The sequence below is a fragment of the Saimiri boliviensis genome, chromosome X (assembly GCF_048565385.1).
Source record: "Saimiri boliviensis isolate mSaiBol1 chromosome X, mSaiBol1.pri, whole genome shotgun sequence".
NCBI lineage: Eukaryota > Metazoa > Chordata > Mammalia > Primates > Cebidae > Saimiri > Saimiri boliviensis.
This window is the reverse complement of record NC_133470.1, coordinates 127,237,212-127,257,929: the sequence shown is the minus strand read 5'-3', so window position 1 is coordinate 127,257,929 and position 20,718 is coordinate 127,237,212. Positions and strand designations below refer to the sequence as shown.

General features: G+C 37.2%; 1 protein-coding gene across 2 annotated transcripts in view; it reads right to left on the bottom strand.

Annotated features, from left to right (window-relative positions):
* MORC4 (MORC family CW-type zinc finger 4) overlaps positions 1-20,718 on the bottom strand; it is a 64,069-nt gene that overhangs the window by 40,532 nt on the left and 2,819 nt on the right. For both annotated transcript variants that reach the window (XM_039464143.2, XM_039464144.2), the window contains exons 3-9: positions 16,260-16,392; positions 9,300-9,517; positions 8,407-8,554; positions 4,977-5,109; positions 4,525-4,653; positions 1,537-1,656; positions 79-179 (exon numbers count right to left, since the gene is read on the bottom strand). In XM_039464143.2, the coding sequence (XP_039320077.1) occupies positions 79-179; positions 1,537-1,656; positions 4,525-4,653; positions 4,977-5,109; positions 8,407-8,554; positions 9,300-9,517; positions 16,260-16,392 (982 nt within the window). The remainder of the gene's footprint in view (positions 1-78; positions 180-1,536; positions 1,657-4,524; positions 4,654-4,976; positions 5,110-8,406; positions 8,555-9,299; positions 9,518-16,259; positions 16,393-20,718) is intronic.

Here is a 20,718-nt window from a genome sequence, read left to right as displayed (position 1 = left end):
GATGGTTTTAGAGGCTTTGGAGAGTAGAATCATATCTGAACAAACTAATGGAAGCACCTCAGGTTAGGATTGACTCACCGGTACTCCTTGGTATACTCAAAGTCTTGTTTGTTGTAGGCAGGTTTTAGGAAATTGCACTCAATGACTCCAATTACTCCTACACCTTCTCCACGAGTTGGCTTAGAAGAAAATATTAATTTCAACACTTACATTACTGTTGGCTGCCTAGAGGCATTTCCTTTTGATTCCAAACAATAATAGAAAGGTTACATAACATTCATGGGCAAGAAAAGACCATCAAGATCTAGAGAAACACTTTGAATATATACCAACAGACTGCTAGCATTAAACTGAACTGGAAATTCTGAACATTTCTAGGGCAGAGATTTTCAAAATATGATCCATAGATTCCCTAGCAGTCTTCTAGAATTAGCAGCCATCTCTACTTCACCACACTCCCTCCACTTGTATCTGCTTTATATTCCAGGACTGCCATAAGACTGCATTTGAATAAAGAATTACCGTGCTAAAAAACCAAGTTTATATACTACTGTTCTAAGGAACTGAAATAAATATTCATCTGAAAACAATTTTAAGGGTGCTATGTGATCCTATATTAAAACAAACATTTTTTCCACATACATAGGCCACCTAACAACTACTAAAGAGAATCACACTTACAGCAATTATTAATTACAAGTTGACACAAGGGTTTTTAGGTTTACATCATTTTCTAATCCTTTAATGGAAGAAACTGAGTCAAGGCATAATTAGATTGGCACACAAACGTGAGTTGTCTAAAGATGCTATAACAAGGAAAAACAAAATAGGCTGAAAATGAGCTATCCTGGGCTTTATATAACTGTCTCACTATGATGAAGCAGTTCATCATTCTTTGTGCTTTAGCAAACTTATCTGTAAAATAGGAATAAAAGGGATACTTGTAGACATTAAAGATGATGGTAAAATTTGTATAGGGTGGTTTAAAAAATATTTTCACATAATTTTACCCATTTAAGTCTCTCAACCCTGTAAGCTGAGAGGCAGGCAAAGCAGGTATGCTTATTATTGTTATTTCCATTTTACAGGTCAGGAAATTGAGCCTCAGATAAGTTAAACAATTTATCCAAGGTAAATGGAAAATTCAGGACCCAAATCCTGGTCTTCAACCACCATATTTTATGTGCCTTCCACTATGCCTTATTGTCTCCCCAAGAAAATGGAAAGAGTTACCTAAAACACAAATAAGCTGACGCCACGGTAAACGTGCTGGTATTCTAATTCTGACTCTTATTATTAACAGCTACTTAGAAAATGCGTTCAGTAAAGTTGTTGGGTTGATTAACATCTGAAGAATGAGAGGTAGAAAGAGTTTTTCAACACAAGACAGCTCAATGGTAACATAATTCCAGGATCAGAATTCAATAAGCATCATAAGATGGAGTAAAAGCCATTAATGAGCCTATCCCCTTTGCAAATTTTAAATTATCTTCCTACTCTTTTCAGCCTCCTATGACACAAATATTAACCACTCACCTTCACCTGGCACCCCACCTTCTCAAAGGATTTTATGAGTCGGTTGTTATGATACATCATTATTCCAAACTGGTTACTATTCTTGCAAGAGAACCCAAAAGTGATTCTGACCTGCTTATTCTGAGAAGAACATTGTTAAGGAGACAAACATACCAGGGGCTTCACAACAAACTTTTGCACCATATTATAGCAAAAACCATCAAACACCAAGGGCCATAAATTGGTACACCCTTTCGAGAGGGCATTTAAAAACTCTGTTGCAATAGCTTTAAGAATATTCTTAATATTTGACCAAGTAATTCTCTTTTAAAGAATTTATCCCACAGAAACATTCAGGGAGGCCCACAGGTTTTAGGAATTACAGAGATTTTTCAATTTGTTATAAAAGCAGAAAAACATAAATAATTTAAATGCTCAACAAATGATTAAATAAACATTGATATAGCTTCATGCAGCTCTTTTAAAATTATGTCCTTGAAATATTTGAGATTAGGAAATTCTCAGATTATAAAACCATCACACAAACACACACACACACAGAGAGACTATAAGAAAAGATACAAAAATACCATCAGTGATTTAAAAATTGACAATCACAAAAAATTTCTTAGCCTTTGCTAGTTGCTCAATTTTCTGCTAGGGCTCATAGGTTATGATAAGAGCTGTAAATGCTCCAATACAAATCTGTACGATTACATCCAATAAGGTAAATCCTTCTTACAATACCAAACACAATGAAAACAAAGCAACAAGAACAAAATTTTTAAAGAACAATGAATAGTCTTGTAGTGATACATTTCATGGGAGGAAGTTAACAAGCTTGGTTAGAAGATATGAAGACAACTAATTATTATAAGTAAAACATGAATAATGAGTTTTTAACAAGTCCTACCTAATTATTATAAGTAAAACGTGAATAATGATAAGTTTTTAACAAGCCCTACTTAATTTAAAAACCAAGGTAAGTAAGTGAGAAAGATTCATTTTAAAGAACAATGAATAGTCCTGTAGTGATATATTTCATGGGAAGAAGTTAACAAGCTTGGATAGATGAAACTAAGACAACTAATTATTATAAGTAGAAGGTAAATAATGATGAGTTTTTAACAAGTCCTACTTAATTTAAAAACCAAGGTAAGTGAGAAAGATAAAGGAGAGACAGAGAAACTGAGATTTTCATTAAAACAAATACTAAAAAACCTTTATGTCCAAATGAGGTGAATGAAAATTTATTTTTGTTACTTATTCAAAAAATGATCTCCATGCCCCCTCTTAAATGAAAAGCTACTTGTGTCAAAACCCTGTAACAAATAGGTCATGTTTGACACAAAGACATGACACAAGTGGGTGCATAACACAGTAATGTTTGGCTCAGAATATATAATGTTATTGCTCTAGCAGTTCAAATAAAACCTCAAGTAAGATCTATCCTAATATAAAAACAAAAGAAGACAAAACTCCTGCAAGCAAGCAAACCGAAATCCCATGCCACAAAATTAACTTTGTAAAGATAAAAACTGTCCAATTTTTCTTTCTGTTGTGTACTTTTAAAATTCCAAATTATAGAGTGAGAATATACTGGGGTAGGAAACTCAGCAAATTAGTGTAAGGAGAGAGAACAAAGATGAAAGAAATTGCCTTTGATAATTGAGAAGTAACTAAGTTAGTATCAATGATCTTGCTCCTCAGTGACCTTGGAGTAAATTAGATTAGGTCTTTCATTTTACTCATGCCTACAGTAAACCTGTTTAGTCCAAACTATAATATTGGAAGGTAATCTGATTTATGGCAAGGGAGGCTGAAAAGAGTTGAGGTAATATATGGAACACATGCATAGAAGTTTCCGTGATAGAAATCCACAAAAGAAAGAAGCTGGAGACAAGTATGTGTTATATCCTAAAACAGTAGTTGGAAAGCACTTCTTTAGGCTGGTTCTGTTAAACCTATAGCACTAACATTCTAGTCTACATCTGGTGAGATTATAACTAATTCACCTATAGAAGCAAACAATGCTAGTTCTGGCTTTATTAAATTGGATTTGTTTAGCACTTTAAGAAAACCTTCCTAGTAGCCAAGATATGTGTTCCCAAAAATGAGAAAAGAGAGAACAATGACTTTTCATTTTGGGTCAAGGAAAGACAAGGCATGCTAGATAATGCCTTTGACAAAGCAGAGGGTGAACATGTTTCTTGGGCCAAGAGTGGTGCTTAGTTAGTAGAAAATAGATTAAAAGAACAATTTTTCATAACCTTGCAAGTTCTTAGCCTTTTTGCCCCAAAAGCCATCAACAAAGTTGTACCTAATATCCACAGTTCATCTTAAGATGTTTTCTAGTCTCTGAAATCCATTCTCAGTGCAGTGTGGAGGAGAGGTAGAAGTGAAAACAAGTAATGGCTCCTCTGAGTGGCTACTATTATGAGAAGAACGAGGAATTTATGTCAAACCTAAGAAGACTTATTTCACTCTAGAAAACCAACCTTTAATTTCCACCTTCCTAACTTCAATCAATGTAAGTCTGGACCTCTTACAACAAAAAATTGCAGTATATCTAAAAGATTAAAAAGTTCTAGTCAGTATTGTGCTTATTTCAGTCAATTTAATATATATCAAAATCCGAGTAGAAACCAAATGATGTGGATTATTCCCTACAGCAGAGATACTCAAACCTGGCTGCTCATCAGAATCAGCTGAGGATTTTTAAATAAATAAATATTTCTTATTAAAAAAAAAAAAGTTTCAGACTCTACTGAAACAGAATCTCCAAAGTCCTGATTCTATTTTCAGAAGTTTCCAGGTGATTTCTGATAAAAGTGGTACACAGATTGGCATTTAAGAAAGATTTCCTCAGAGTACACTGTAATAGAATGTGTACTATGGCAAATATTTTTGAATTGGAAAGGGAAAGTTTTTGTTTTTCTGTGTCAATCTGAAAACTTAATCCTGACATTAAAAGGTCAACTTCAGGTAGTTGTGTAGTTGTAAGGATACTGTGAAGGCAGGTTTATATGTATCATATTCTACATTGGCCAGGCTCTTGGCAATCATCTGGGTAGTCACCTTCTTTTGACGCAGAAAAATTTTCATCCGTGGCTTCATGTACAGAATACCACAAAACGCCTATGGAACAGAACAGTGAAGGGAAAGTTATTATGTGATATTGCGAATTCTGCTGACATCTCCATAAAATACTGCTACCAACTGATATCTATGCTGGGCAAAGCTTTGGCTCAGTTTCTACACCTTATTACACTATGTAAACTATCACACTAAAGTACTGCTGACTATATTATCTAAACTGTCTCAATGGAGACAAGAAAAAGGTATACTAGAACAGGCTGGAAGGTTGTCATCATTGTATAACTAAAAGAGTATCTTGTTCTACAATATTTTCAGGTTATTGGAAATCTTACCTCTCATTGCTGAAAAACCATCTGACTTACCCTTAAAGAATATTCTGTTTCTGGCAGCTCAGAGGTAACATCGCCAGTCACTTTTTCTTCTGTGTGAAAGTCTGATACCAGGATGTCATATTGATCTGTATCAAAGTCCAACTCAGACTTTCCATCTTTATTTCTGGGGGAAAGAGACAAGTACCAATCTAACAAAAACTGGCTCCAAAGGACAAAAAAAAATGCACTAGAAACCCAAGAGAAAAGAAATAATACGAGCCAAAATTCAAGTATCTGTTTCTTTCCCTGACTACCAGTACAAAGGAACTACAAACTACTTGGTAGAGGATCACACAATACTTAAGGGTATTCCTATTCTAAACAAATCTACTCTTTCATAGAGGTGATGATGCCACATTCATAAGGAAATAAAAAGAATATGGAATGTCTATGATCTGATAAATCAAATGGATGCCAGCTATCCTCAAAAGTGGGATCTTAAAATAGACAGAAGCTTTCTGGGTATTGTTAGTAAGTCACTCAACATCATTTTCCCCAACTGAATGAATCAAAACCTAGTTCTACTAACTTCAGACTAATAAGAGATTAAGATCTCTCCAGATCAAATCCTATTTCTTAAAAGGAAAAAAAGACTGTTATAAAAACAGCATATATTTACTAGTCCTCTAGGATACCATTTATATAATTATCATTTAAACATAATGGTACTTCCTTTCATAAAGACCTTCCTTCTTCCCATAATCTTTTGGGGCCACTTAGTTGTGATCCATTCCAAGACCCTGAGCTGTATCACTAACCACTGCCAGGGAAAAAAGGTTAAGACCCATTTTTATTCCTGGAAAAAAACTCAAATGACAGGTTTTAGAGAAAACATTTATATCAAAACAATAGTTCCCAAAGTTTGTTCGGTGGAACAGTAGTCTCTCAAGATACTCCTAAGAAGAAATAAATACATAAAAGTTGTATGGCCAAATAAAATAGAAAAACAATTCTTAGCCTTCAGAGTCATCGCGAGCTCTAGTGATAACTCTGCTTCATACCTCAGGCTCTGTAAGCTCAGAGTTGCTGTGTTGAAAATGTAGCTCCTTTTACAGGGCTGCACCAGAGTCATAATGATCTTTTGTCTGTATCATGCCCATGTCAATGTACAGTAACATATTATGGATTTTCCAGAATAATCCTGCTTCTCACTACCCCACCCAACCCCAATGCATATGCCCTGAGGAGATTCTCTGTCCTCCTCGTCCCTTACCTTCCCCATCTAAGGAAAAAAGGTCTGTAGAAACATTTTTTGAGAGACAGGGTCTTGCTGTATTGCCCAGGCTGGAGTGCAGTGGCATGATCATAGCTCACTGTGGCCTCCAACTTCTAGGCTCAAGCAATTCTCCCATCTCAGCCTCCCAAGGGCTGGGATTAGAGGTGTGAGCCACCACCCAACCTGAAGAAATACTTTGTAAAAATTGATTGGGAAATACTGCATACTATATTGCTCTTTTACATATTTTCAATGCACATTAGCATATGAAAGAACTCTAGGACTCTGAGAAGTCCTACAGTAGAGCAGCATGGTAAACATTTAGCCAGCTTTTCCCAAGTTTATTTGACCATGTAATCCTTTATTTATACATTTTGAGTATCCCTTAACTGAAATGCTTGGGACCAGAAGTGTTTTGGATCCTTTTGGATTTTGAAATATTTGCATTATACTTAGTGGTTGAGCATTCCAATCTAAAAATACAAAATCCGAAATGCTCCAATGATCATTTCCTTTGAGTTGTCATGTCTGTGCTCAAAGTGTTTTAGATTTTGTAGAATTTTAGATTTTAGATTTTTGGATTAGGGAAAGTCAACCTGTATAACACCTAGTACCATATACATAATTGGGAAATGATGTACAAAGAAAAAGTTCTGTTTAAGATATGTAAATCACTGGAAATACCTCAAAAATTCTTTGTAATACAAATTATATTACTTGAGGCTTTCTCAGTAGGACACAATTACCAATTTGACAGTCACACTTATTTTCTTTTTAATTGTTAAGTACAGTACTCTCTATATAAACCAGCATAGTTTTATTTGTTATACCCAGGTAAAAAATGAGAAAAAATACTTCACCTAAGGAGAAAAGGATGAATAAACATATATGATAATTTTTTCTATTAAACGTATCAGTCATACCTCTATTTTATATTAGAGGTTTTTAGGAGTTTTTTTTGTTTTGTTTTGTTTTGTTTTTAGTGTTTAGGTGTTAATCCACTATTAAATGTATTCCATTAGGCATGCTAAGATTAAACAAATGAAATACCATAGAGTATTTCTAGATTGTTTTATTAATTTTGAAGACATGATCTTAACCTAGTCTGATTATAGTTCATATTCTCTGCTTCAAAGATTTTTCTACTACTTTTTTTTTTTTTTTTTTTTAAGGAGACAGGGTCTCACCTTGTTGCCCAGGCTGGTCTCAAACTCCTGGCCTCAAGTGATCCTTCTGCCTTGGCCTCCCAAAGTACTGGAATTACAGGTGTGAGCCACCATGCCTGGCCAGATTTTTCTACTTCTAATCCACTGAAAGCACTAATACAGAAGTCCTTATTTTTTAAAGATCTTATTCTTTCTCATACTTCATTGTCATTGTCTATTAGGCAAAATAACTATCAACTGCCAAACTTACGACAGTGCCTATTGGCCAAGCATGGTGACTCACACCAGTAATCCTAGCACTTTGGGAGGCCGAGGTGAGTGGATCACTTGAGTTCAGGAAGACAAGACCAGCCTGGCCAACATGGCAAAACCCCATCTCGACAAAAAATATAAAACTTTGCCAGACATGGTGCACATCTGTAATCCCAGCTACTCGAGAGGCTGAGGCATGAGAATCGCTTGAGCCAAGACACAAGAATCACCTGAACCCTGGAAGTGAAGGTTACAGTGAGCCGAGTTTGTGCCACTGCACTCCAGCCTGAGCAACAGAGACTCTGTCTCAAAAAAAAGGTCCATGAATATGAAATAGATATTTATAAAGGATTCTGAGGAACTCAGAATATGTTAAACTGTCTTAATTATCTGTGGCAATAGCTTCAGGATATGTGTATTTCCACCTTAAACATGCCACATTTTACCAACAAGAACCACTATCTCAAACAGAACTCTGTTTTTCTAAGACAAAATTGCATACAAGTATGCAATGGGATAGAAATGTATACCAAATTTATCTACTTTGCTTCTCTAAAAAGAGTTGTTAAAATGTGCTAGGCCAGGCACCGTGGCTCACATCTGTAATCCCAATAATTCGGGAGGCTGAGGAGGGAATATCGCTTGAAGCCAGGTGTTTGAGACCAGCCTGGGTAACATAATGATCTCCTGTCTTTTTATATAAATTTAACAAGTTAAAATTAAATAAAAATGTGTTTCATCATACTACCTTTGTTTATTAGAATATATCACCCTTGGAATACTGTACCTGCGGATGTTCCAAATGAGAACACGAGTGCCTTTTTTGCCTGGGATGGCATCAAACTGGGCCAGCAGGTCATTTTCACTGTTGAAAATGGAATAGTTCAAGATGGCTTCTAGGCTGGGCAATGAATCTTCAGTAATCACCATTTTTTGTAAAACCAAATAGAGTCAAAGAAAACTTAATATCTTAGGATGCTACTGAGAAGGAAATCTGCCCTTTGGGTTGCATGTTTAGACAAAACTATAGACATAAAGCATGCATATTACTGCTATATAAAGAGGAAAGGTGAAAAATGGAGAAAGGCTGCAGAGACATAACTCCAAGATCAGTTGCCCCCGCAGAATATAGCTTCAAAGATATAATGTAAACAAAGTCTTAAATTTAAAAGAAAAGATCAAAGGCTGACTTTTTTAAACTTCTTTGGAAGCAATATGTTAAAACCTTATCGCTATACTGTTCCAGTCAAGACAACCAGGTGTCTAACAGAAGGAACAGCAGTACAGATACAGGGAAATGAACTATTCTGCTATTATATAAGGTGATAAATAGTATGTTTCTAGGAGTATCAGTGCAAATGTAGCTATCCTTACGAAAAAAAAAAAAAAAAGGAAGGTCTGGGAAACTTTACCATGGGGTGGTGGCAGAGCAGAGACATACTATATAGATCAAACTGCATAACAATGACAATTTCAATATAGCAAAAACATTTCTAAGTTTCTGTCAATGGTCCACATATTTTTAAAATATTTAATAGAGAAAAATCCCTGTTAAATTTAAGACATTTGAATACCTCTTTAAAAACTTCTGATAGTTAGATTTGACCTGAAGAGGTTCCTGTCAAAACACTCAGATTAGACTAATTTTTAACCATCATTCTCCATTTCCACAAAGGATATTGTTTTGCTGGTTGAAAGGAACAATTGGTACAATAACTGCCTGGGCCTGGACACATTCCAGATAGGTCTGTGATAGAAGTCCAACAGTGAGAGTACCCCCATTCTTGGTGAAGACAAGGGCGTCTTTTCCTAGCCGCATGGAGCCTGACTTGAAACCATTACCAAAGACCCCAATGGGACACTGGCTCTTCTTTATTACTTTATCTGTAAAGCCAAAGCTGCAATTACACAAGAAAAGAACACATCAGAAAAAATAAATCAGAAAGATAAAAAGCATCCTAAGACAGGTGACAGGCAGAATGGCCTACAAATAAAGAACACTGGTAAACGGTCCCTCCTTTTTAATTCCTTTTGGTGTTTATTGGCAAAATTATTAAGTTAAATACACAGGAAATTTCTATGGGGTAATGGGCTAATTTTCCTGTGTGGTTTGTGTGTACATACATCGCTCCATTACTTTAGAGTCACACTTTATAAATGTAAAACAGGGCCCCTTTTCACCAGCTAACATAGCTGGAGAAGGCCTTGGGCAGCTGCCTTTCTTGTCTACATAAAACAGCTCTGACTGCTATAGAAGTAAAGTTAGGGTAAGGTGAAAAGGGTAGTTACCTAGAGAAGGTAACAAAAGTTACACATAGTGTCATTGGTCAGAGGTACTAGATTATGTATCTCCTAACCTGTTTATATCATCCTCTAGAAATCTGAAAGTCAGGGATCATGTATCTTGACAATATCAACTCTCCACTCAAAGGATAACCCTTCCAATTCTTACCCTCTGTTCCATCTGCTGGGACAGTTCACTGGAATGTAGCCAAGGGATAAAAATAGGTAGTTCTGCCTCTGAATATCAGCAAACAGCTGCAGTATAGTCTCTCTTGCTCTGTTAAGGACCTTTCACTTAGGCACCTCAACAATCTCTGTAGCCCCTTTTGATCAGCTTAATTTAAAAGCAGAACCTTTCCCTTTCTTGTGTTTTCCTTTCAGGTACACACCAAAATAATAGAACCTTAAAAATTAAAAATTAAATGATTATCTTCCTTTAATATCTTCCCTCACCATCAATAAAACTAATTTTAAGGATTATTTCTCAGGATGAGAAGGAGAAATGAAGAGAATTTCTTCTAACTTACAGTTAATATACATCATATATTTCAAATATACATCATATATTTCAAAGTAGCTAGAAAAGAGGACTTCCAATGTTACCAACATATAGATACATTCTGAAAGTGATGGAAACCCCAAACGCCCTCACTAGATCATTATACATTCTATGCATGTATAAAGTATTCACATGTACCCCATAAATATATAAAATATTAGATATCAGTAAAAGAAAAAATCACACTAAAAAGGATTGTTTCTCTCCAGATTGACTAATTTTACAATGTTGTGTACCACTCATTCAATAAATACTTAAACTAAGTACCTACTATGTGCCATGCATTGAGCTAACCACTAAAGACATAATTTCTAATAAAAGAGACATGATTCTTGCCTTCAGAGTTTACAGTCTAATACAGATTAGGTACTTCTCAACACCAATAAAATAGATACTCTGAGCAGACCACGACTAAGCAGCCTGATTTTTAACAATTTTATTCTTTTGAGCATGGAGAGCTAAGATATCTGATTTCGGCTTCCTGAAGGGTGTGGTTTTATGTTTACTCACTAAGAAAGGGGACCACCTTTTAATTTTCTATTTCAAAGCATTATACAATAATATCATATGTCATCCTAAAGTCATTCTAGAGTAGATACTTTATAGGAGCTATGTTTATCCCACAAATAAATCTAGTGACAGAAAAAGGTAATTTTCATGGCAGTAGTCCTCTGGGGGGGGAAAAAAAAAAAAAAGAACATTCAGTTTCTATTGCCTGTAGGCCTTAGTATTCCAAGATACAAACTTATAATAGTAAGATTCAGCCATTCCCATTCTTCTTGTGGAAGAATTGGCTTTTTTAAAAAATAGGTTTGTCATGGGGATTAAATTATACACTGTATCCAAAATACATTACATACAAAGCAGTATTCATACACTAATTTTAAACTAATGCTAAAAGTCATTCTGATAGTTGTCACGTTCTATCCCCTACTCCTAATTCAGACCTAAGGTCACACCTAAAACTCAGGGCTCTTCATAAATAGTAATGTCACCCACCACTTCAAATCAATTTGCTTGGTTAACTGGACTTTCTCTTATACCACAAAATCTTCACTTAGGTGATCAAGGGAAAGTGGTGAAAATAGGGAGTTTATGACTCCCTTAACTTTTTTAGCCTCTTCTAGAATTTATTACCTCTTTTTCCCTTTGTAAGTATGAACCCTCTCTGTGTTAATTTGGGGAGACCAAATGTTGATACAAGATTGAGAAGATAAATAGTAGTGCAAGGCTAGAACCAGAATGGAAAAGGATAAGAATAATGAGAAGAGAGGAGCTGTAAACTCTGGATTTTTGTTGTTACTATGTTTCACTTAACTCCTCCTGTATGCTCTTTTATTCCACCTAAGTTCCCATGTTAGGCATTCTATTTAAATGCAAATTGGCAGAATGAATGCCAGGTACCAATCAAATAACTACCTAATATAAAAGCCCTCACCACACTTAATAATAGAATTGTAGGAAGAAATTTGATAGTTTGCTATAGTTCAGTAATAATTTTCCACAGAGCTGACTAACTTGGCTTAGGTGGTTTCTATTTGCTAAGTCAGTCCTGCTCTATCCTCTCATGTAAGAGACAACACTGTTTACACATCAAGGTGGCTTGAATACCAATTCCACTTTTAGTGGAATCCAAAAGTACAGCAGTTTGCTCTGCAGTATCTTAAAATGTCAAGAATCCAGAATCCAGACAGGTGAATTCAAATTGGAACTCTGCCATGATATGTGTTTACCTATATAACAAACCTTCACCTATATCTCCAAACCTAACATAAAAGTTAAGAAAAGTAATAAATAAATAAATAGGTACTATGACCAATGAAACAAACCTTAGCAAAATCCATGGGTACATAAGGGCAGGCACTGCTATTTCCTAGTTATATTGGTGATTTAATATGCAATATAAAAGAATCAGAGACTGCTAAGCAGACTGTTATTTTCCAGCTACTGTTTTAGAAGAATACACCTGCTAGGAAGCACACTACTGAGCACAGGTAGCAAATATCTTCTGTAGTTCTGTGGCTGTTTATAGCCTTTGAACTCTGAAAGAGGTTTTCCACCTTGCTGAGAAAAGGTAGCTGAATATACAGACTAACTGACCCACACACTATCCCCAGAAGCTAAAGATAATCAGTTACGGTACTTAAAGGAATTTTTTTTTTTTTTTTTTTTTTTTGAGACGGAGTCTGGCTGTTGCCTAGGATGGAGTACAGTGGTACGATCTCGGCTGACTGCAGACTCCACCTCCCAGGTTCAAGTGATTCTCCTGGCTTAGCCTCCTGAGTAGCTGGGACTACAGGGGCATGCCACCATGCCCGGCAAATTTTCTGTATTTTTATTAGAGACCGGGTTTCATCATGTTAGCCAGGATGGTCTCGACCTCCTGACCTCATGATCCACCCACTTTGGCCTCCCAAAGTGCTGGTATTACAGGTGTGAGCCACCACATCCAGCCCAAAGGAATTTCATAATAGGTTTTTCCTTTTTAATTTTATTTTCATGCAATTCTGTGTTTATGGAAGAAACTGTTGCTACAGTTACACAACTATTTTATCAGTCTGAAAATAGAATTGCAAAAAGAGTTGGAAAGTGCGGACAGGGTAACAACAAACGTTAGAGGCCAAACAGAGCTTCAGTAGGCTTAATAATTTTGCATAATTGCTTCTTTTTTTTTCCAAATACAAAAGTAATATGCCTTCAAATAAAAAACAGAAAATATCATATACCTAATAATTTTCAAAGCTACTTCTAAAATTTGATTATTTAAAAAGAAATTACTGGCCGGGCACGGTGGCTCACACCTGTAATCCCAGCACTTTGGGAGGCCGAGGCGGGTGGATCACAAGGTCAAGAGATCGAGACCATCCTGGTCAACACGGTGAAACCCCGTCTCTACTAAAAATACAAAAAATTAGCTGGGCATGGTGGCACGTGCCTGTAATCCCAGCTACTCAGGAGGCTGAGGTGGGAGAATTGCCTGAACACAGGAGGTGGAGGTTGTGGTGAGCCGAGATGGCGCCATTGCATTCCAGCCTGGGTAACAAGAGTGAAACTCCGTCTCAAAAAAAAAAAAAAAAAAAAAAAAAGAAATTATAATAAGTAAAACCCTTCACTAGAAGTTAGAATTGGACTAAAGGATCTCTTTTATTTTTACTTATTTATTTATTTTTGAGACAAGGTCTCCATCTTTTGCCCAGGCTGGAGTGCAATGGCACCATCTCAGCTCACTGCAACCTCTGCCTCCTGGATTCAAGGGATCCTCTCACCTCAGCCTCCCGAGTAGCAGGGACTACAGGTGTATGCCAAAATGTTCACCTAATTTTTGTATTTTTTGCAAGGGGGCAGCTGTCCTATGTTGCCAAGGCAGGTCTCGAACTCCTGGACTCCAGCGATCCGTGCCTGTCTTGACCTTTGGAAGTGCTAGAATTACAGGCATGAGCCACCATGCTTGGCCTTAAATGATCTCTTTTAAATAAACAGTATCCTTGCCAGGTGTGATGGAGGCCAAGACAGGTGGATCACTTCAAGTCAGGAGATCAAGACCAGCCTGGCCAACGTGGTGAAACGCCGTCTCTACTAAAAATACAAAAATTAGCCAGACATGATGGTTCCTGCCTATAATCCCAGCTATTCAGGAGACTGAGGCAGGAGAATTGCTGGAACCCAGGAGGCGGAGGTTGCAGTGAGCCACGATTGCACCACTGCACTCCAGCCTGGGCAAAAGAGCCAGACTCTGTCAAAAAAAAAAAAAAAAAAAAAAAAAAAAAAAAAAAGCCCTGTTATGTTATCTGCTCTCAAAGAAACTGTGCTCTTCCTTCATAGCACTTACCTACCACTGGGTGGAACAGCCTATTCAGTTATATTACTAGTCAATTTTGTTCTTTCTCACTAAGCTGTCAGCCAAGAATCATGTCTATCTGATTCACCACTTTATCTCCAGTGCCTTGCTCACAGGTGCTCGATAAGAACTTGTTGAATGAATAAATGAATGAATCTGCAACAAAAATTGTGCAATTATTTTGAAACCATTCTCCTCCTCCCACCTTATAACTATAACCAACTTTCACAGATGTAGCTCCAAAAATAAAATGGAAGATCAGATTTGCTGGGCCCACTATTCAACAACCATGTCAATGGGATGAGGTATGATGGGAAGGAGTAACTAAGAAAATGAGCAATTTTGGATGGGTGCGGTTGTTCATGTCTATGATCCCAGCGCTCTAGGAGGCTGAGGTGGGTGGATCACTTGATGTCAGGAGTTAGAGACTAGCCTGGACAATGTGGCAAAACCCCATCTCTACTAAAAAGACAAAAAATAAAATTAGCCAGGTGTGGTGGTACATGCCTGTAACCCCAGCGACTCAAGAAGCTGAGGCATGAGGATCATTTGAACACAGGAGGCCAAAGGTACAGTGAGCCAAGATCATACCACTGTACTGCAGCCTGGGTGATGGAGTGAGGCTGTCTCAAAAAAAAAGAAGATAAGTAATTTTTAGAGGAAAAACAACCAACTAGTATACATAGAATTGAATATATAAATGCTTTGGTTTTGTCCCATCTAAAATTGTATTTTTCTTAATATATAATATTAACTTCAGAATATAAAACTGATGTCATAAGCTGAAGGATTGGGCCAACTCTCTACTTTCACTAACATACTGGTCACAATTCTTGTTTCACTTTTAGAGGTTTTCCTCAAATAGTCTTCTAATTAGGAGGATCTGAGACACAAGGTATACAGACTGTTGAGTGGTAAAGCGCAACCATGTACTTCGCCCAAATTTCATTTTTGTTTCTTTGATGGATCAAAGGGATTTCCCTACAAACAGAGTAATTGATTTAGAATACCGACAAGAGTAACTACAATCACATGAATTTGTTTTCCATTTTTATAGTTCAGAGCTCCTTCCTTCCTCCACAGCGCTCCTCTATTGTTACTAGTGCTTTGCACACTCTAGTTCAGGAAGCCACAGGGAGAATAATCAACCTGATTTGCTAAAAAGGAAGAGAGAAGGGAGGAGTTGAAGAAACACTCATCTTCCACTGAGTGGTATGTGAAGATGATATAGTACAAACTTATGTTCTCAACTACAAATTTTTAAAGTGATTAAGTAAACTGGGAGTGGCAACAGAAATCTAGCACCAGCTTCAACAGTTAGAAAAGAGAATTTCCTAAGTTTGTGATTCTATTGCAAAACCTTTAAAGAGTATGTGCCTGAATGCCTTCCATTTATCTTGCACAGAGTTTGATTATAACCAGCCACCTTCATGGTTCTAATCCATAAATCATCCCAACTCCAATATTTCTGGTTTAAGAGTGAGTTTAGGTTAATATAAATTGGAGATGGTCTCAAACAAGTGAAGACCTCTGGGTCTTTACATTGCTGTTCTCTTTGCTTAAACTGTCATCCCTTGCTCCCTGTCCCTTTACTCGGTTAAACTGTATTCACCCTTGGATCTCAGCTTAAATATCATTTCTTCCAGGAGACTTTTCCTAACCTCTAGGATCAGATTGGGTTCCTCCGATGATTTGTCTCAAGCATTCTGTACCTTCTTACCATTATGCTTACAGCTTTTTATTGATTACGCATTTAATTGTCTGAATTGCCAGCTAGGCTGAAAGCTCTGTGAGGACAGGAACAGTATTTGTTTCACAATCAGAGCCCTGGCACATAAGAGATGCTTAATAAATATTTGTTGAATTAACAAAAGGAAAGCAAAATATTAATGAAAATTATGAAGCCTTAAATAGGGTTCATGAACTTAACACAAGAAAAAGACAATGAAGACATTTTTACCTGAGCATTCGGTGTAGTTTATGAGGGGTCATCCCACATCCATCATCGGTAAATGTCAAACAAGATTTATTCTTGACCTCCTCAACATCTATAAAGACCGTCCTGGCGGATACATCTGGATCTACAGCATTATCTGCAAAAGGTAGAAATCTGTGATATTAGATCCCCTTTTCCAATATTCTATTAAAATCTCTAGTTCAGTGACTCCAAGACATAGAAAATACCCTTTGTTTCCCTCTTTTGGATGTCCCAAAAGGTATCAGGGAGCATTAATGGTAGTGTACTTACTAAATTACAGAGAACAACAGAGATAATGGCAGATTTAGTTCTAAAGCTGATTTCCAGATTTCACATGACTAATCTGCAATCTGCCTTTCCACCTTCAAACTTCAGAGTCTTTGGAAAAAGTATTAATAACACTCCCATATACAAAGCATTTTGCTCCATTTTTGTCTGATTATTTCTTGCCTTTTAGTCCCTTTACTGTTTATGTACACATACAGTAAACAGTGACTATGGAGAAAAGCTGAAGGAGCAATTTTGGTAAACGATGATGCATGTTACACACATTACAGTTTATTGGTGATCATTTTATTTTCTTCGTTCTTACATCACCTCCTCTATTAAAGAACACAGACAGTACTGCCATTCCTGTTTATAGCCTAAGAGGCACTGAAAGAGTTAAGAGTTTAAAATCAAAAGCCTTAATTGCCTGCCTAGATCTTAGTGATAGTAGCAAGCATACTTAGAGAGAAGGAGTGATTTTTGCTTAGGTATTTTGTAATAATTTTAAAGGTAAGGCTGTCCACCCTTAGGAAATGGAGAACATGGAATTAAAGTAGAAAAAATACACAGGTTCACAATTCCTCCTGAATTATGTCTTCACAATGGGTTAAGTCTCCAAAGACATCAAATATTTCCATAGCCGAACAATTGTGTCATGTCCATAACCCCAATGAGTGCCACTGTCTAGTTGCCATGTCTTTTTGCCACAGGTACCAGTTTACATAATTGTCAATCACTGACAAATGTGGCTCGCAGGCTGCAATTGAGGGGCAGTTTGTACAATCTGTTGAATAGATTTCTTAATCGTTCCTATGTCTACTAAGCTCTTTGAGCAAGACAGAGTCCTTCCCTTCCACCCTCTTCCCTTTCCCTCGAATCCCATACTGATTTAGTGATACCACATAGCTAAGCTGAAACATCCAGGTTAGGTCCTGACCACATACTCATTCCATTACTACTGATCAAATCATATCATTACTACTGATAAAATCATGTCATTTCTTCACCAGATAACACCCCTTACAATCAAGAGAAGTATTACACATATGCAAAACACCCATTTTTATAATACAATTAACAATATCAGTTATAGCCACTTGGATAATGTGGACTGTCCATCAAATAAAACAAAACACAGATAAATTTCAAGGACCATAATGGTATTACCAGTCATTGATAAAATTGTCACTGACTGTAACCAAAAAAGTCTTAAGAGCAGTACAGCATCACCAATAGCACGGAAGGGGGTTAAGAGGTCTGGTATAGTCAATCTTAAGGCCCCAAGGGAAAGTTTATTTTATATAAGTAGCAGCCACTTTGTTATTATTTTTATTCATATAATAGTTGTACATATTTATAGAATACAATGGAATGTTTTGATACACTTATATAATGTGTAATGACCAAATCAGGATAATTAGCATATTCATGACCTCAAACACTTATCATTTCTTTTTTGGGAACATTCAAAATCTATTCTAGCTATTTGAAAATATACGGTTAATTGTTATTAATTATAGCCGTCCTACAGTGCTATAAAACACTAGAACTTATTTCTCCTTAGTTGTAATTTTGCATCCATTAACCAACCTCTAGCTATCCTCCTCCCCCCTTTCCCAGCTTTTAGTAACTACTATTCCATTCTTCTAGTCTTATAAATCCATATATATCTCTTTCAATTGTATACACTTCTGCAAGATTAACTTTCCTGAAGCACAGCTCTAATCATGACATTCCTCTGCTCAGAAAACTTCTGGCTAAAAAGCCAAATACTGGAGCTTCCCAGTCACACACTGATCCCAGATAACATTTTTTTTTTTTTTTTTTTTTTTTCAGACGGAGTTTCGCTCTTGTTACCCAGGCTGGAGTGCAATGGCACAATCTCGGCTCACCGCAACCTCCGCCTCCTGGGTTCAGGCAATTCTCCTGCCTCAGCCTCCTGAGTAGCTGGGATTACAGGCACGCGCCACCATGTCCAGCTAATGTTTTGTATTTTTAGTAGAGACGGGGTTTCACCATGTTGACCAGGATGGTCTCGATCTCTTGACCTCGTGATCCACCCGCCTCGGCCTCCCAAAGTGCTGGGATTACAGGCGTGAGCCACCGCGCCCGGCCCAACCTTTTTAACCTCATCCCTAGTTGGTATTTCCAGTAAAAAGACCTGTGTTTAAGTCCTGGATCTGCTACTTAGTACTTTTTTAGTTTCTATATAGAAGTGAGAACATTCCACATAGTTTGCCTTCTGTGCCTGGCATATTTAACACAATGTCCTTCAAGTTTATCCATGTTCCTTCTTTTTATGACTGAATAGTATTCTACTGTGTCTATATGCCACATTTTCTTTATCCATTCTTCTGCTGATGGATGATGCAGTCAATCTTTAAGAGCCAGGTAGGACCTAGGGTCCATATAATGTGGTAAAACAAGTGGGCTAACTTTTGGCAGGATTTACAAGTCTGTCGTGTAATGCCAGCTTTATCAGAAATGGAGTTCTTTCCTTTGTAAAAGGCAGCAGTAATTTTAACTAACGGATTCAGCATTATATAGCTGCCTACGCTGTTTCAGGAACCTTTACTTGGCAAGCAGGCCATGAATTGTGTTGATATGAATCAGACACTCCTGCTGGCAGACAACCAAAGGCACTGCAAATGATGATACAACTTGTCAATCAACTGGACATCATTTATACACTGAAAACTTTGGACATAGAGGAATTTTTTTTTCTAACACTTTGTGAACATTCACCATTCAAACATACAGCATGTACCAATTGCAATTCCATGTTTATCCAATGGTGCATTCAGCAAATCAGCTTGAAGACCTCTCACAAAATCACCCAAATTCTTTTCCTCTTTACTGCAAGTTTTGCCCAAACCTTACTAGGTCCTTTTTTTTTTTTTTTTTTTTTTTTTTTTTTTAACAGGAACACACCAAATAGTTTTAACACAGGCACTTCAGACGTTACAAGGTAGCTGCCAGGAGCAGCCCGACATTTTATCTCCTTGGCTGGAAGCTCGTGGAATACAAGGGGGAGGGGACATGGAAGAGGCTAGTGTCAGCTGGAGCAGTAGGGAAAGAGATCAGTACAGCGGCACCAGCAAGCACAGTTTTGTACTTACTTTCAGTTTTACATGGCCTTTCACTCGGTCTCAGCAAATGAAATTACAGTAATAACAAGACTAGCCTCAATAAATGAACATATGATAACAAGGCACCGATCTGGAGGCTGGTTTCAATACTACTTGTTGCTGCTTAAACCTCCAAAAATTTACCAATATATGGCATATGCTATTGGATCCCAGAAAACCTATCTTCTCCCCTAACCGGGCCCATCCAGCCTATAAACAGGTAGCACAATGAGAGAACCCTTACTCCTCTCCCCCTGCCCACCACTTAGGTGAGAAATGTACTATCAGATCCTGGAGTGTCTTCGTTCCCTAACCTGGCCACACAATCCCATGTGCTACCAGATCACAAGGACATTTCTCTCTCCTAACCTGGCTCATGCTATCCCTTTGTGGGAGGACCCCATCTCTATCTTCCCCTTCCTCTCATATTTCATCAGAATCAGGGAGGCAATGAGAAACTATTCCATGAATTCCATGACAGCCTCTCAGGAGAGACAGGATGGCAAGTGGTAGACAGCTTTGAGGTAGTGCTTCTCAAGCCTCTTATCCTTTTCTGTTTCATAGCATCACAGGGCTCCCATCTCCCCTGTTCCAGGAGGATGGCCTTCAGGTGGTTACCTGCAAGACTGCCAAGGGTAGAGCTAGTGTCCTACAGAAATCCTGGCCTATCTAAAAGTATTCTTGCCTAAAGTAAGCTCATCACCTTTTGTCAGAAGCCTATCCTTCCTTTGTTATAAACACACACACAAGGTAAACACTGAAGAGACCACAAATTTGAAATTTCAGTCATTTTCTTATCCCTCCCTCTCCTTTACCCTATATATCACTAGACTCTCACATAGCCTAATTACTCTATTTCCATTGTCAGTCTCTTACCAAATTTATTTACTCTCATCTGGATTATTGAAATAACCTCCTAAGTAGTAATATAAATATCTATCTCTTTTTCAAATCCGTATCTCTCTTTCAATTTTATACACTTCTGCAAGAATCACTTTCCTGAAGCACAGCTCTGATCATCACATTCCCCTGCTCAGAAAACTTCA